Raw genomic sequence first — 17,888 nt, forward strand, 5'->3', positions numbered from 1 at the left:
TGCTTTCTTAATAACTTTGGCGCCATTTAACAAATCTGCACGAAACTTTCCCCATAAAGTTCTTCCACCTTGGATTGTTTGTGCAAAGTTATGCGCTGATTCGTCAAGTGGGGTCCAAGAAAAAAGGTGGTTCCTAACAGTGTGGTACCTCAAGAGCACCGGGGTCCTGACAATTGCTTTTTAAAATGCTGTGAGTAGCAGGGTTTGGGCGTTCCATGGCAGGTAGGACACAGGGCCTGGCCACAGTGCAACACGACTTGCTTTAGTGATGTTTATAGACATAGCAGGGTAGGTTTACAGAGAGTTGTGTACAGGGCTTTAAGTGGGATGAAAAAACTGGGCGGGGAGGGTCTCTCAAAGGGGCGTGGACTATGTAATTAAAGGTGTGGCTTAAAAACACATAGGGTAAAAATCTGTGCGTAGCATAGTGTGCTGCCCGACTTGTATTTTGCTGTTTCTGTCATTGCATCCAGATATATGATACAACAAGTAACATTATAGCTACAACAAGTCAGGACTATTGGCTTCATCAATGGTAGTTAGTTGCATAAGATAAATAAGCAGCAACAATGGTTGTTGTATATAATATTTAAAAAGCTTCCACTTAAAGCCCTGGTGACACCACAACGATGTTGCTGCTCCTGCGTTTCAAAAAGAGAAGGGGAATCCAGAGAAAAATTACTCTCTTTACAGGATTTCCCTTCCTCTACAACGCTCACCTAGCATGACGTCAGACTCATGCCGTAACTTCTCCACTAGTGATAGTGAGCAGTGTGAGCACGCGCACATCGATGTGCCTGCTGTCACTGCAGTCGGGGGAAAAACAGACCGCCTGTGCCAGGGCACAAAACAGAGCCCAATAGAGACCCGTTTTGAGGCCCCTTTAAAAAGCTGCTGGTGCTCAGCACCGGTGAGACCCGGTCCACTTAAAGCACTGGTTGTGTATCTGAAAAGTGTAGCTCAAGTAACCATGTAGCTAGAGGCTGTTGTCATTTACCAAAAGGAAAGCTTTAACCTGTAAAGAGGTCTAGAGGCTTAACTTCTTGTGGTCTGTATGATGAGTGTAGTAGGTGACCAAGCAAAAATCACTCCAAAATTGGAAAATCATTGCATGTGTGCGGTCTGATGAATGTTTTAATTAATGCAGTGAGGTGGTACAGCAAAACTGATGGGGGTTGGCTCCCAAACGCAACCTTGTCCACGGTATCCACCCAAAAATCATAAACATAATTATGTGTTTATAGTACTGGTGAAAAAATAGGAGAAAAGATCAACTTTCCGTGGTAGCATTGTCTTTCTTCAAAATCCCTGATAGCACTATTCATTAAGTCATTGTGTGGATAGACTACGTAAAATGCAGTATCGTTGTGTCAGGAGTGGGCTCCTCACATCATAAGTAATCACATTGACCTGGTAAACCTTCAGTTATACTGAAAAAGAATATTGGACAATATACAACCTCACAAGTTGCAATGTATTTCATGGTAGGTCCATGGTGAGTACACTGCTATTATAAAGTCAATTTATTGTATCGGTATCATATTAGGGTTAGTCACTCGGAGATTTCCCAATAAAGTCCTTAGGGGTAGTCATGTTACAGCCCACTCCCGTACAGTCCAATATCTAAAATCAAACAGAAAGAGGCACTAACAAAGTCAAAAGGTCTGGCTCTCGCTGCAATCCTTTCCGCTTTGTCAATGCCTATTTCATTTCATCGTAGATTTTGTAAAACTCTATGGTTGGGGGAGCTGCTGGGCCATTCTCAATGTGACAAATATTAGCTAAAAATTCAAATATTTTTTGGTCTCAAGAAGCACACATTGCCATAGCTGTCCCTGGCACTGACGGTCACTACTCTATGCGTGGATGTGCATGAATGCTGATTCTCACATGAAGATAATCAATAGCTGAAGTAGGATGACCATTGACCCATGCTGTAGTTGGCGGGAGGAAAATATGAATGACACATCAACAGACAAACCAATGAAAGGAGAATAGCATTGGTAGGAATATGATCCCTAGCAACGGACAACGATGAATAGTGAAGAGTACAAACACCAGGAGCTATTGTCAACTAGGTAGCGAGTACGCTGCGGAACAACCAAATTATGTACTAATGATGTTTAAATGGATGTATACTGATATGTGAAAAGAAATTAAAATGCCAATAAAATCTGTTTTAAAAAAAACAGACCAACCAATGAAGAGGGCTGGCTTAAAGCCCCTAAAGGTGTGTGATATATGTTTGCGTCAACATGTATGTGTGTGTGTGTGCATGTGCGTACGTGTGTGTGTGTATGTCTATAGGTGTATATATATGTAATGTAATCTTAGTATGATTGCAGACACGTTACAGTGCTTAATTTGTAAAAAAAATAAGTGCCAAGGGTCTCGTCAGGAGGCCACTATACCTTCAAATACACATTGCCCCTACCATGATGCCAATGTACTAACCATCACACTCCTATAAGTGTGACAATTCAGAATATTCCAGGCCCCCAAACCTATATGAATGGTTTGAGCGGCAGGTAATAGTGATTTTTAATGTATAATGAATTAATAATTGACTGTTGTTGTGGTCATCTTAGATAGTGTCACCTTGTGACAGACTCCCACAAGCGCCGGTGTTGATAATTAGGTGCGGGTGCCGATCACCGGAAACCACCTGCTCAAATTAGGCACTGGACACGCATATTATATATCCTCATTAAGCCCCTCCCTGCTGTTTAACCCTGTTGGTTCACGTCTCTTGACCAGTTGTATACAGTGATTCTAGTCTTCTTAACTCCAAGATTGCATCACCCTCTCTTGGATTTTAGGCACTCTGTTCATATCAAAGTATCTGAGGTGAGCCCAATCCCTATTGAGGAGTGTTGTGAAGTGTCTTGCCACCGGACTTTTGCATCAGTGTTTGTTATTGCTCTTATATGTTACAACTTCCATTTCACAACTGGAATAAACTACTTCTGGCACACGTAAGTTTACAAGAGCATCTCAAAACATACACAGTATTAGTCAGATTGCAATATTATGTGTTTGGTTATCCTTCAAATATTACATGGGGGAGAAACATTTTCTTTACTATCACAATTAAATTTAAAAGCCTTGCACCTATCACAATAAAATAAACTTTTGGTGCCAACTAGTCAATTTCCAGTTTCAGTTGGTGGCAAATGGCTTCTCGCCACTAATGGGCCTCATTACGATGTTGGTAGGACCCACACGGACTGCACACCGGTGTCGGTTCCACCGACATCATCAGACTGCCGCATTACGATCCTCTTTTCCGCCAGCCTTTTCATGCTGGTTCCTCCGACATCAAAAGGGTGGCGGAAAGGGTCTTTGGGGGCCCACAGCAGGGCCCCTGTGACCCTCCGCCAGGGGCCCTGGGGGGCTCATCTGGTGCCCCCTAAACATCCATAAAGCGTGTGGCAGGCACCGAATGGTGCTTGCCACACGGTGCATGGATGTTTCCGAAGTGTATATTTTCTATTGCGGCTTGTGCCGTGGCTCGCAGCACAAGCTGCAATGGTAAGTATACACCTTCCGACTGCCATGCAGGTGGTCACATCCAAATAATGGCAGCGGGACCGCCAACTTCTTGTCACGCGGTCCTGTTTCTGCTATGGCGTGGGTATCGTAATAGGGCCTTAAGTCTTACATCAAGACATTTCTTGTATAAGTTATTTGATTTGCCTCCCATTTTTCCAATTTCATTTTGCATCATATTCTACTGCTTCATTACTGTCATCTTAATAACATACGGCGGGCTGCTGAATGTGGTAATACACCCAATTGTACCCTACCTTCTTGTTTTCGATTCATCAACTCTTTTTTTTAAAATACATTTTTATTGTTTTTTGCATTAACAACGGTCATAAAACATACAACACAATCTTCACAGCTTCCCTAGTCCTAGGCTCTTCCTCACCCCCCCATCCACAGCACATCCCCATCAATCATTCAAACATTTGCAGCGAGGGTCCAATGCAAGCCCCGTTCAGGGTGCCCAGGTTGCTTTCTTCTCCGGGATTCATCAACTCTTGATTGTGTAAACAAAGCTTCCCTGTTATGTGATTCCACTAAGAAGGATGCTGCTTTTAATATTTTATGTTAAAAATATTTATATAGTGCACGTACACCAACCGGTTTCTTGGCGCTGAATATATTTCTGGATAATTCCTAGCTCTGAACAGCGATGGCTGGCTCAGGTAAAAGCGACGGGGTGGGGGCAGGACGGGGTGGGGGCGAGTCGACAAATGACTGTGTAGGTAAATTTAGATTTAAAAATAATTAGAACCACTTACCTTGCACTTGCAGCATTGCTGACTCGGCAATGCAGCAAGCGCAAGGTAAGTGGTCTTATTATTTTTTTATTTCATTTGACCTACCCTGTCATCCGTCGACTCCGCCCTGCCTCACCGCTCTTACCTGTGCCGGCCGCCACTGGCTCTAAACTGTTTTAACATCTGAAACTTAACCTGTTAAGAACCTCCCTCTGTGCTAGAGTATAGCAATTCCCCATAGGGAATGCTCAATTTGAGAGATATCGTCCAATTATTGGTAGCATGAAGAATACTGGTCCCCTCTTTAATTTATAATTTCAAGTTCAAAAATTATGCAGTGGTATTATTATTATAAATATCAAGTTGAATTCATTTAAATGTGAAACCTCAGTAAACTATACCAAATAATTCTCTGGGCACCCGCATCAATGAGGGCGAAGTGGCTGCCTTTTGCAATTCCCTAATTTTCTTGATGTCTCATCCTGCAACAGGAAAACTTACCTGTAAGACAAAACTAATAATTTTCAGTAACATCATGGAATGCTCATATTGGTTAATGGGTCTCAATCTCCAAAAGTGATGGCAGGCACTACTTTCATCCCTGTGGTTGATGCAGGTATACAGCGCATCCATATCTAATGTAGCCATAATCAATATGCATTCTCAGTGAATATTAAAATTTTAGCTATGAAGTCAGTAGTGTCCCTCAACCAGGATGGCAAAGCTTCCCCAAGGGGAAAAAGAAAGTGATTTATGTATAGGTATGTTTTTTTTCCAAATGATTTGGTGAGACTAACGTGCCACAGGTGTTCTGTAGATCTTTATGCACGTTTGGGTGATAACTATAGCTTGGGAATTCCAGAGTTGTTGATTTTCTGGAAATTATATTTACCAGGCTTAATATCAGCATTCTTCCAATTTGTAAGGCAGTGATGGTATTTAACCATTAGTTCTCACTTTTATTTTTTCTCTAAACTAAAAAAACATGCAGAGGCATTCATATGGTGTATGTGACTCAGTGTCATTCTTATCCTCAGGCTATAGATAGCACTGTTTCCTCGATTTTGAGATGGAATTATAATTAAGGATTTTTAATTCCATCGGATTTGATAGTGCTAAATTGTGACCAGGATACATTATTTTCTTATAATATTTAAAAAACCTCACAGCTCCAATTTTTTACTCTTCTGTTAGTTCTTCATTAAATACGTCAATAGAGCCATAAGATAGAATGGAAAAATTGCAGGATTTATAAACCCCTCTTGCTATAAGCATTGGTCACAATACCCATGTCACTGAGTATGTGTATGGTATCACCATAATAGATCAAGCATTTCAAGGCTCCAGTCATAAGTTAATGTTAATGTTAATGTTATTGTTAATTTGGAATTTATAAAGCGCGAACTGTCGCTCCGAAAGGAGCATCCTGGCGCTGTGGATCGGGGAAATCAACAGAAGTAGCACATGCCATCTCGAAGTCATCAATTTGAAAATTAATGGCTCCACCTCTTGGGTATCCATTTGTTCTTCTTTGTGGTTGTTGAGCTCTACATGACATACAACGTTCGCCTACAAAAGTGGCCCGAGAATGTTGATCAGGGCTGGACCTCGTGGGTTCCTCAAAATCAGGCTTACTTCAACGGAGACCATTTCTTGTGTTTGTCTGTTTCTGTCAAATGTTTTTGCATATTTAATTACCCAGCCACTAGTATAATCTTGCTTGGTATATAATGATTTCCTTCATTCACACAAGTTGATATCCTCCTCAAAACCTCTCCAGGGGAATAGCCATGGCACATATGATTACCATCACTGTTTCCTGATGCAATACATTGGTAAGCTCTTTCCCCAAATGTTCAAAATTATGGACCACATTCTTAAAGTCTTCACATTCACCAGTAGTGTTCGCTTTCATTTAGAACACATGCCTGTTCCTCTAGCAGTTTTAGATTTAGGTTCTCACAGTAGGGGATTGTGTAAGTCCGAAGACTTCTCTGAACCCATTCCTACACCATTGTAATTTTGCAGGAAGGTTACCTTACATCATTTACTCAGTCCAGTCAGGTGAAGCTTCACTATTTATTCAAGCTTTTGCCCTAATGATAGTGGACACACAGGGTTAATTCCTTTACCGCTTTGCTACTTGATTCCTTCAATCTGCTCATAAAACAGCGCTGTTGTCAAACAGAGCTTCTGTTGCTTCAAATGACTTTCTCCTGCCTTTCATCAGAATAAAAGCAATCACTGCATAATGTGATGCCAACCAACTCAGAGTCAGATTCTCGAGGTCAGGCACATGCTGCTACTATTACCTCCTAGTAGTCGCAGGAGTAGGTCCCCATTCTGTGGCCTCTGGAACGGTCTCGGCCAACCCTCTGGTGTGAAAAATTGTGTTTCATCCAATAAGTGTTTCAAAGGGTGGAGGGCAGGTTTGCAGCATAATATTAGTCCCAGTGCCATGTTGCTCTCAAAGCCGATTTGCCCTGCCCGAGTGTGAATCAGGCAGGGCAGTCAGAGGCAGGTTCCTCGCAAATATCAGGACATTCTCGAAAAACAGAAAAATCGCCCAGTTGTACGATCTGATAAGTAATTTATTTCCTGCAGTGAGGTGGCATAGAAGAACAGATGCCTTTTGGTTCCTGACTGGAGGTTTGTCCTCATTATCCTCCATTCAATCAAAATCACATTTAACGTACTAGTCAAAAATTAGAAATAGAACAAAAGATCATCTCACAGTCGTAACATGGTGTGTCTTCAAAGTCCTTGATAACGCTATTCATTAAGTCAAAATAAAATTCATCATAACTGATGAGGTTTTACTTATCAAATTTCATTTTTGGCATCATTGAATATTTAATAGATCCATGTGGTATCTTAGAATATGAGTAACCCTCTGTGGGCATTTTGTGCTCGAGTTTATGTACTCCATCCACACATTGGTTATATGAATAGTGCTATATACCTTAACTCTGTGTTTTTGTGTCTAGGATCCAAATATGTGTAGGTCAAAATTGTGGATCTAAAATGGTTGTGCTAATCCCACTTAACAGTCCTTCTTCAATATATTTTGTTTTTCTGATTGATGGGCTCGTATTATCTAAGTTGGCAATGTTTGTGAAAGAGGCGCACCCCAGCCTTACTTACTCTGTAAGGGGTGCTATTTTGGTTGACAACCTTTTCTGAAGCTTCTAGGAAGGTTCTTCTCTGTCTAACACTTATCATCTTTCTGTGTGTGACAGTGAGTGAGCTGCAGCAACGGGCACTGTTTCACCCCTCAGTGACAATCAAGGAAGGATATCTTCATAAGCGCAAGGCGGAAGGTGTGCACCTGGTTACCCGCTTCACCTTCAAGAAACGCTACTTCTGGCTGAGCAGCGAAACACTGTCGTACTCCAAGTCACCCGACTGGCAGGTGAGCTACACTGCAGATCTTAAGAAGGAGACATCTTATCAGGGTGAATTAATTTGGTAGCCTAATGCAAGTTATCAGGAATTCTCAGCTTATCTAAAGTGAGTGTGGATCCATGAGTCTGTAGTACTGGGTGAGCTTACTGGTGTAAGAAAGATAAGTGCTAAGGGACGAATTCACAAATGTAAACTGAGACGAAAGTATAACTTTACTACTTTCATTATTCACAACGGCCATTTACGAGTAGTAAAGATAGACTTTTGTCTCAGTTCAACTTAAGTTTTGGTCTTATGTTTAACTGAGACTAGACTTTTGGTCTCAGTTAAACGTAAGACCAAAACTTAAGTTAAACTGAGACAGAAGTCTAATTTTACTACTCGTAAATGCCCTTTGTGAATACCGAAAGTCATAAAGTTAGGCTTTCGTCTAAGTTTGCCTTTGGGAATTGGGCCCCAAGTGTGGTGTCTAGGAGAGTGAAAAACATGAGGCTATAGCACTGGGAGAGTACAGCTATTGAGAGATCAGCATTGTGACTGTGAGTGCTGCGTCGATGAGGCCATGGTATTGGGGTAGTTCAGTGTGTACAAATGGAGTAAAATCATCATGGGTTCTGAGAGTGCGGAACCCATGATCAATGGGAGAACTTAGCTTGTTTACTGTGATAGAGCCCAACATTGTCGATGAGTGTGAAGCCTAAAATGCTGTGGTAATGAGAGCTCCCATAGTAGAACTGGAAGTAGTGTTATAGCCTCAATGCATTAGTACTGGAAGCCAAAACCAAGGTATAAGCGAGTGTGGAGCCTTGGTTGCTAGAGCTCTGGGGGAGTACAACACAGTATCGCCATGTGCTGTACACTCGATGTATCAGTCATGGGAGAGATAAAACATGGTGTCATTCGAACATTTGACTCATTATTGGAGACCACCGCAGGATGTCGGTTGTGTGAAGCCCATGAGATTTATGCGTTGAGAGAACGCCGAATGCTTTCGATGTATTTAGAGCCCATGCGACTGCGCTGCTGGAGAAAGTTTGTCTTGCTGTCATTTTATGTGGTGGACCTCACAGTGTGTAATACTGAGAGAATGTCTCTTGCACTTCCAGTGGTAGCTCAGCTGGTCTCAATGAGTGTGGGACCCTATTAAAAAGTCAGAGCTTGGTGCCAGAAAGGTCTACTACATAGATGAATTTATATTTGTATTGTTGAGCATGAGACCTGTCAAGATGATCTACCAAGGGTAGGTTACCTTCGTGTCATGTCAGTGGTTGCTGGACCCTCAGTGAGGAAGTGAGGATGGTGTACTAAGGTATGCTCAACTTGGTGTCAGTGACCATAAGACCTAAGAGATAAGATGTACTGAGATAAGCTTAGGGTAATATCCGTGTTAGGGAGCAACGCTTTTGACTGTCAATGAGTTGGGCTGCCACGAGGCAGATCCATGGAAAGAGCTTGACTTGGTACTTTTTTGTTTAGTCCTTTACCAAAGCTGTAAGAGCTTTCAAGTCGTGGTTAATCTGAAACCTTTTAAAAGGGGTTATCGTGATCCTTTTTGTAAGGCATGAGGGTCTTCTAGCAAGAACTACTAAACTGAGGGTTCATTTCTGAGTTACAAAACTACCAACCGATCCTCTTTCTCAGGAATGCTTTTATCCTCTTTTCCACTATTGTTGAACAATACCTTTCCTTCAGAGAATGTCAATAGGACATTAATGCATGTGCTTGTTTCCTCAATGCGCTTCTCTATAATTCTCAGATATTATCATCCTTCGGCCCAGTTCCTGGAACCCTGAAACATGTTATAACAATGCCACTTCTCAGGAAGCCTGTGGCAGACAGAAAACCAGCGATAAATCCAACAACAAACTGATCTCAGACATTCAGTATGCATGTCATAAACTAGAGAACAATGAAACCTGCCAACTCCACATGTTCATGAATACCAGTGTTTTACTTCACAACAGGAAGCTAACCCCTTTGGATTTTCCAGACATAGTGGAGCACCAGATACCACCTAGCTTCCAGTGAAGCGTTAAGTATTTAAGACCTTGCACTCACATGGATGACTGACTTCCTCTCAGATAGCAGGCAAGTGATCTGAGTAGGCTGATTGAAATATGGCATGTAGAAAATTACATGAAGAAACCCTTATGGTTCCATCCTCTTCCAACTTTTGTTCACCCCGGTCACTTTGCATAGGTGGTCCAACAGCGCCACCTTTGCTTGGTGGGATAGGGACCAAGTATGTGGATGAAACCCATCTCAATCTCTGATGGGGCAGAGAGTAGAGATTGCACATCTCGCATTGTGACTTGCCATTGATGTTTATGGATGGAGAGCTACATGAGCCTAAATGGAACCGAATCAAAGGTATTCCTGGTTGGAAGCAGTTCAGGGCCGGTTACCATTCACTTGGCCCCTAACTCTTTGAGGCCTTACAGTCTCATCACATACATTAAAGAACTAATAAACGTGTATTTTATTCTGATCTATCCTTCTCCCTCCAAGTCAATTTTTTATGAAGGCTGCACCTCTGCACTAAATGATTCACTGCATACACCATATAAGGGCCTTGATAATCCCATACGTGGACTGTTGTCATACCCTATGTGTAGGTCTACCCAAAAACAGATCCTTGGACTGCAGAGGACAGAGAACAAAATGACTAAACTGTACTTTTTCTTCTAAGAAGTTGGATCATTTGACGTCTAGTATGAAAAATCTTCCCTGGCAACTGCTGCGGTGGCTGTTGGTCTAAAGCCTAGAGTTTGCTGAGTGGGCAACAAGTTTACTATGCCTGCTCAGCAGATGCTTTTATTTTTCTAGAATTACTTCCTAAAGTGTGAGTTTGTTCTTAAAAACCAAAAAAAACACTGGCCCTGACTCACATGAAGTTCTCTTCCTGCACGTGGGGGGTCATTCAGCAACCTCCCTTCCTTTAACTGCCATGTCTTACTTGCTGTTCCCAGATCGGGAATTCTACTGCTGGTCGTACCACACTTAATAGGGTGGGGAAAGTGCTACTGTGGGTGTCAGCGATTAGGTCAAGAGTTTCAACTTGAAAATCTAGCTGAAGTTCTGTTGATGGTGATCCTTCCAGTTCTTTGCCTATAACTGAGTAAGGGAAACCAGGAGTTCACAGGGTGGGGGACCCACAAATTTATGACCCTCTCAGTCCTGACCACCAACAGAATTTGGAGAAGCAAATAGGGAAGTCACTAAGGCACAAGAAGCAGCTTGGGCAAGTCCCTCAGGGACTGATCAAAAATCCAAAGATTCAGGAAAGAGTTGAAATCCATGCTTTTCAAACAACTATTTGACCAGGACAAATGGTTAGAATGAACAATTCCCCTCGTAACAAAAGATTAAATCCTTATCAAAATTTCTAACAGCAAACATTCAAATAGACCTGCTGCACCAGTCGTGACATCCATTTCCATCATCTCAGCATTGCACGTCCAAGAGCCCTGATAGTACACCAGGAGCAGAACCATCAAGGCTGACGCAGGGTTTTGCTGCCTCATCCTAGCTGACCACATCACAACCACCCAGGGTATGTGACTACAGAGAACCAAACTAATGCAAAGGAGCAAAGCTGGTAGATACCTCTAGAGCTGAATAGAGCAGAACAGAAAGTGCTGTATAATAAATGGGATTGCGAAGTAGGAAATGCCAAAAGTCGCCCTGTAGTGTCTGTATATTTGAGAAGGAGAGGAGATTGTGCTGTGGGATACAGCAGGCATCCACTAATAGGCAGTGGGCAGACCACTGTAGACATGAGAAGACAGTGAACAAAAGCTTTAAGTGCTGGAGTGTAGAGCAGTACGCTCTTTAAGAAGTATGTGATAGACATCAATAGCCTTAAATAGCTTGTGAAGGAAAGCTAAAAGTGATGTGAGGTAGAGCAGTGCATCCAGTAAGAAGTTGCTGACATAAATCATATGACAAAGGAAAGTAACATGTGAGGGAAAGCTGGAACGGCAGTGTAGGCGAGGGGCACCCCCTCTAAGAAGTAGCTGAGAAGTAGACCTATATATACCACATGAACTTGTGAAGGAAACCTGGAAGTGTTGTTGAGTACAGGAGTGCACTCTCTAAGTAGTGGGTGGACCTTGTTAGTCTTCAAGAACCTGTGAAGTAAAGCTGAAAGAGCTGTGGAGTACAGTGGTTCTTCCTGTAATAAGTTGTTGGTAGAACTTTGCCACTCAGAGGTCTTCTGGTATTAGCAGAAGTGAAGTCGTAAACATCAGCAACCATAATTAACAAAAAAGAAGGGTTTTAAGAACTTTTCTGAAAGCGAGATGATTTAAGATGAATTTGAGTTCTCTTGCAGGGGATTTCCAGATATAGTCATAAGCACTTGAATAGTCCCGCCCACGTGCCGGGACCACAGAGCACTTCTTTAGATATATCTTCTCAAGTGGATATTTTTCGCCTTTCTTCAGGAAGACCTGTAAAGACACTTAAGAGATAGAAAAGACAATAATGCAGCCTAACTAAATAGGCTACAAAGGCCACAACTTCATCTTGAAGTGAAAAAGATGCCATACTACTATGTTTGTGTAATTTCTTTTTTTTATGGTGTTTAACACCCAGAAAACCCCCACTTCACAAAACTCCTTTTTCATGATAGCGATGAAAGGGTGGGACAGAGTAGCCCTCATTGGCTGCCATTGTATGTCTTAAACTAGACTTTAAGAAAACTCAGAGACCACCAATATCCCATGATGCACAATCAATGGAAGTTACTTCAGTTCTTTTTTCTGGCTCCTTCTAACAGGACCCTAGAGCATTGAGCTCGACAAATTTGAACTCTGAGTGTTTCACTAGACGTCTTTGGTCCTTCCCTACCTTTTCCTGCCTTTTTCTGACAGAAATTACCACTGTTTATTTTAAAAAATGCCATCTTTTTTTGATAAGTGTCCAGATTGTGGAAGGAAGAAGGCCAAATCTGATCCTCATAGAGTATGTATTAATTGTCTACCTGCTACTCACGTTCCTGACTCCTGTTCCATCTGCAAAACCTTTTCCAAGCGTACTCTGCGAGACAGGGTGAGGATTCGCCTTCAGAGAGCAGAAGAACATAGAAAACAGCAGTTCCAGTCATCAGGTGAGGCTTCAGGGCAAGGAGAGTCTGTCCTCTACCAGGACCCTTTCTTCAGCCTCTGGGTGCTCCCCAGCAGAAGACAGGCTGAAAAACTGCATAGTTCCCGGTCGACATCGAAGACCACGAAGTCGAGAGGAAAAGCGGCGACCTGGTCACTGCCAACCAAGGGGTCTGGGTTGAAACGACGTTGACATGTAACGTTGAGGTGAAGGTCGACAACGGTGGCTGCTCCAATGGCGAGAACACATTTGGCATCGAGAAGCCCACTGCAGACGGTTGCAAGATCGCCGTCGAGAACTTCGCATCACTCGCCGTCTACCCATCACCGTCGATTGACGTTGACACAGCACTGTCGATCGACGTTGAGACATCACTGTCAATCGACGTCGAGACATCACTGTCACTAGACATCGAGACATCACCTTTGGTCGAAGTCTCCAGGCTGCAGTCGATCGACAGAAAGAAAAACCCGTATATCACAGACTTGATCCTCTGCAAAGAGTCTAGAGTCTACGTCAGCATATCGTCATCGAGGGGGAAAGATGTTTCTCCGGTGGAATCAGTAACTCCCTACAAGGCTAGAAAAAGAAGGAGATTAATATACCCATCAGATTCTGAGTATTCTCAGACATACTCTCTGGCTAGGACAGTATCACCTGTTTACTCTCCTCCTCATCGTCCAGATGATCAGCCTCCTCCTCTGCCTCCATCTTCTCCTCATCCACCTCCTCCTCCTCCTCCTCCTCCTCCTACACCTCCTGCTCCCACACCTCCTCCTCCGCCTCCACCTTCTACTGCACCAAGAAGGCCAAGATCCAGGTCTCGTACGAGGTCTCATTCTCATCGACGTAGATGCTCCTCTATTCATTCCCACCACTGACATCACGGAGGAAGATCCCGGTATAGACACACCAGGGATACTTATTCTACGGGTACAGGAAGATACTCACCTACTTTATCGGACTCCCCTCCTCAAAGGATTTCTCCAATTGAGGATATCTCTACGTTTCAAGAAGTCTTAGTTTAGGGAGCTTCAAAATTGAACTTTCCTATATCCGTTCCTGCTCCATCAACTTCAGTATTATTTGAGACTTTACTCCATCTGGTACCAGGCCTCTTGGAACTGGCGATGGAACTTTTCCTTACACCATCTTCTATTAAGCTGGCCCCTTCCAGGCTGAAAAAAAAGTATCGCCCTCCAGAACAGGACCCCACATTCCTAAGGGTGGACCCACCTCCAGACTCAGCCATTGTGGTGGCTGCTTAAAAACAACTTATGACATCTTCCTGGTAAGAGGTAGGATCTTCACGGCTACAACTTCCACATTTCCACCTGATAAAGAGAGTCATAAAATAGACTCAGTGGGAAGAGAAGTGTGCAACACAGCAGCGACCTCCATGAAAGCTGCTAGTGCAACAACACTTTTGGGTAGATATGCCCGAGCACTATGGGAGATGCTCCAACAATTCACTGATCATCTACCTAGAGATAAGAGGGAGGATTTTAATGAAATATTAACGAAAGGACTTAAGGTCTCCAACCAAATTATTAGCGCTGCTGCAGATACATCACTTCTAGCTGCGCATGGATATTGTCATGGAGTGGCACTCAGGCTGCATTCAAGGCTTCGCTTGACTTAATTGAAGCCTGAAGCGCAGCAGCTTATTCAATATCTTACTTTCTCCAGCACTACACTCTTTGGTTCTCATGCAGATGAGGAGATGGCACGTATGAAAGCAGAAATGGAGACAATGAAAGCGATGAGTCTCGAGAGACCCAAAGAACAGCGAAGATCCTTCTATCCTTTTTCAAGACGATATACAACACAGAGGGTTCAAACCCCTCGGTGGTTTCAAGGTCGTCAGTCTGGTACACAGCAATCGTACCAAAGATCCTACCACCCGTATCAAAAAAGGCAATCTAGAGGACGGTCAGGACAACAAACTTCACAAGGAGGCAAGTTGCCGACTGGTTCCAAGCCCTGAATCCTATCTTCCCCATCTTCCGTTACCCACTCCGTTAGGGAGAAGCATTCAACATTTCCTGGCAGAGTGGCAAAGTATCACGCAAGACAATTGGGTTCTGAAAATTGTGCGCAATGGATATTCTCTACGATTCATCAGCCCTCCACCATCAGTGCCTCCAAAGCAATCAAGATTCCAACTATCGCGATTAGAAGCAGAAGTGAACATTCTGTTACAAAAACAGGCAGTAGAACCTGTTTTTCGCTGTAACGAGGCAAAGGGCTGTATTCAAGATTCTTTCTCATCAAAAAGAAAGACAAGAATGAGTTCAGACCCATTCTCGATCTAAGGGAGGCAAATAAATGGATTCGGAAGGAATGATTCGGAATGTTAGCACTACACCAGATCTATGCTCATCTACAGCGGCGGGATTGGTTATGTGCAGTAGACCTACTGGACGCATACTTTCACATTCCCATCATAAAGAAACATCCAAGTTTTTGAGATTTGCAGTGGGAAACAACCACTACCAATACTGTGTGCTTCTGTTTGGCCTAAAATCAGCACCCAGGACATTCTCCAAGTGCATGGCGGTGGTAGCTGCACACTTGTGGAAACACAAAGTGTTTGTCTACCCCTATCTAGATGATTGGCTGATCAGGCATCCACGTGTCAGGAGGCTCAGGCACATTTCAAATGGACCTCCGACCTTCTCCGGCGTTTGGGACTTCACATGAATCAAACAAACCCTACCTCGACTCCTGTACAATGCCTACAATATCTGGGAGCATCCAACGATACTCGCACGGCAAACGTGTATCCTTCGGAGGAGAGACGCTTATCGATCCTTCGGAAGGCTCAGGCTCTCATGTCAATGTCGCACCAGACTGTCAGGAAGGTCTTCTCTCTTCTTAGCTCCATGGCGTCCTGCATATTTCTCACACCGAACACACGTCTCCACATGAAACCCCTGCAGGAATGTCTGGAGGACCAATAGGACCAGCAAATGGGGAATTGGGAGGAGCAGAGTCAACTGTCACAACATGCCCTCGGGTCCATCAAATGGTGGTGCTCGCCCACCAATCTCCTACGGGAGACTCCCTTCCACAAGGATATACCGACTCAAACTGTAGCCACGGATGCCTCTCTTCTGGGATAGGGAGCCCGTTCAAATCACCCTCAGATTCAAGGCAGATGGTCACACAAGGAATCCACTTACCACATCAATCTACTAGAGCTGAGAGCAGTACGCTTGGCTCTGAAAGCTTTTTAACCATCATTCCATTCAAACTCCCTGCTTATTCAGACGGACACAACAACAATGCTCTACCTTAACGAGCAAGGAGGCTCGAGATCCAGACTATTGTCTCGGGAAACCCAGACAATATGCAAGTGGCTTCTAGCCTGAAATCTGACCATAACAGCAACCCCTCTCCCAGGTGTTTAAAATGCTCAGGCCGGCTCACTAAGCGGACTCCTTCAGGAAAATCACAAGTGGGTCCTAAACGATGATGTCGTATGAGACATATTTGAAAACTGGGGTACTACGGAGGTCAATCTATTTGCCACTGCAGGAAACAGCAAATGCCAAAACTTCGCCTCCATGTTCTACCAACCGGGGAACCCTGTGGAATGCCCTATGGATCAACTGGTCAGGCAAATTACTCTACAGCTTTCCTCCGATTCCCCTGATCCCAACAATGCTCATCAAGCTCTCCCAATCATGGGCCAAGATGATTCTCATAGCCACTGAATGGCCACGTCAATGGTAGTTCACAGACCTCCTTCACTGGTCTCTCCGTCCTAATCTCAGACTACCATGCAAAACTCATCTGCTAACGAAATTCAGCGGTCAGATGGTTCACCCCAACCTCTCCTCCTTAATTTTGGCAGCATGGCTCCTGAGCTGTTGCAGTATGGACCCTTGAACTTACCTCAAAGCTGCATGGACATTCTTAAAGAAGCTAAGCGGCCATATAAAGCTCTGCTTATGCTCACAAATGGAAGAGATTCAGTATTTGGTGCTCATCGAGGAATGACGATCCTACCTCTTACCAGGAAGATGTCATACTTCCATACTTGCTCACCTGGCACAATCTGGCCTCCAATTTTCTTCCACTAAGGTTCACTTGGCAGCCTTGACTGCTTACATGAAATGCCCTTCACAAACTTCCTTTTTCAGAATTCCTGTTATTAAAGATTTCTTGGAAGCTTTGAAAAAAGTTTGTCTTCCCATTAGAAGTCCTTCTTCTCCTTGGGAGCTTAATGCGGTGCTTTCTCGTTTAAAGCAAGAGCCCTTTGAACTTATTGATAAGGCTACTCTTCAACACCTGTCTTGGAAATCAGCTTTTCTTTTGGCTATCACCTCCACCCACAGGGTTAGTGAAATTCAGGAACTTTGCTGTCAAGAACCGTATACAGTCTTTCAGACATCTAGAGTAGTTATGAGGACCCATCTGAAATTCCTCCCTAAGGTAATTTCAGATTTTCACGTAAACCAAACTATTACTTTACCTACTTTCTTCCAGCATCCATCCTCTCCGGCGGAGAGATCCCTTCATTCCCTGGATGTAAAAGGGTTTTGAAATTTTATCTGGACAAAACTAAAGATATAAGGAGAGTGATCAGTTATTTAAAAACTATGGTTCTCTCCGTACAGGGCTAGCCACTTCTAAACAATCTATCTTCAGATGGATTGTTTCTTGTATTTTACTCTGTTATCAGAAAGCTAACAAACCCCTTTTTAGTAAGCCTAAGGGCAAATTCTACTTGAGGGAAGGCAGCTACTGCGTCTTTGGTTCGTAATGTACCCATTTCGGAGATTTGTAAGGCTGCTACTTGAAAGTCAGTCAACACATTTACAAGACATTACTGTCTAGATTCTGATGCTAAGGCAGATGCTCAAGTAGGACAGGCGTCCCTTAGGAATCTCTTTGCTTAAAACTACAGTTTAAATCTCTGTCTCTTCCTCCGCGTCTGCTTGTAGGGATGGGCTTTCTAGTCTATTCAAGTGCCTATGACTATACATGGAAAGACCCTGCAAGAGAAGGAGTAGTTTCTTACCTGTAACTCCAGTTCTCTTGCAGTGCTATTTCCATGATAAGTCATAAGCACTTGAATTGTCC

General features: G+C 43.3%; 1 protein-coding gene across 1 annotated transcript in view; it reads left to right on the forward strand.

Annotated features, from left to right (window-relative positions):
• Positions 1–17,888, forward strand: part of RASAL1 (RAS protein activator like 1) — a 780,163-nt gene that overhangs the window by 694,876 nt on the left and 67,399 nt on the right. Inside the window, exon 16 of the mRNA XM_078667168.1 lies at positions 7,526–7,698. Within this exon, the coding sequence (XP_078523294.1) occupies positions 7,526–7,698 (173 nt within the window). The remainder of the gene's footprint in view (positions 1–7,525; positions 7,699–17,888) is intronic.

This window comes from Lissotriton helveticus, chromosome 11, assembly GCF_964261635.1.
Source record: "Lissotriton helveticus chromosome 11, aLisHel1.1, whole genome shotgun sequence".
NCBI lineage: Eukaryota > Metazoa > Chordata > Amphibia > Caudata > Salamandridae > Lissotriton > Lissotriton helveticus.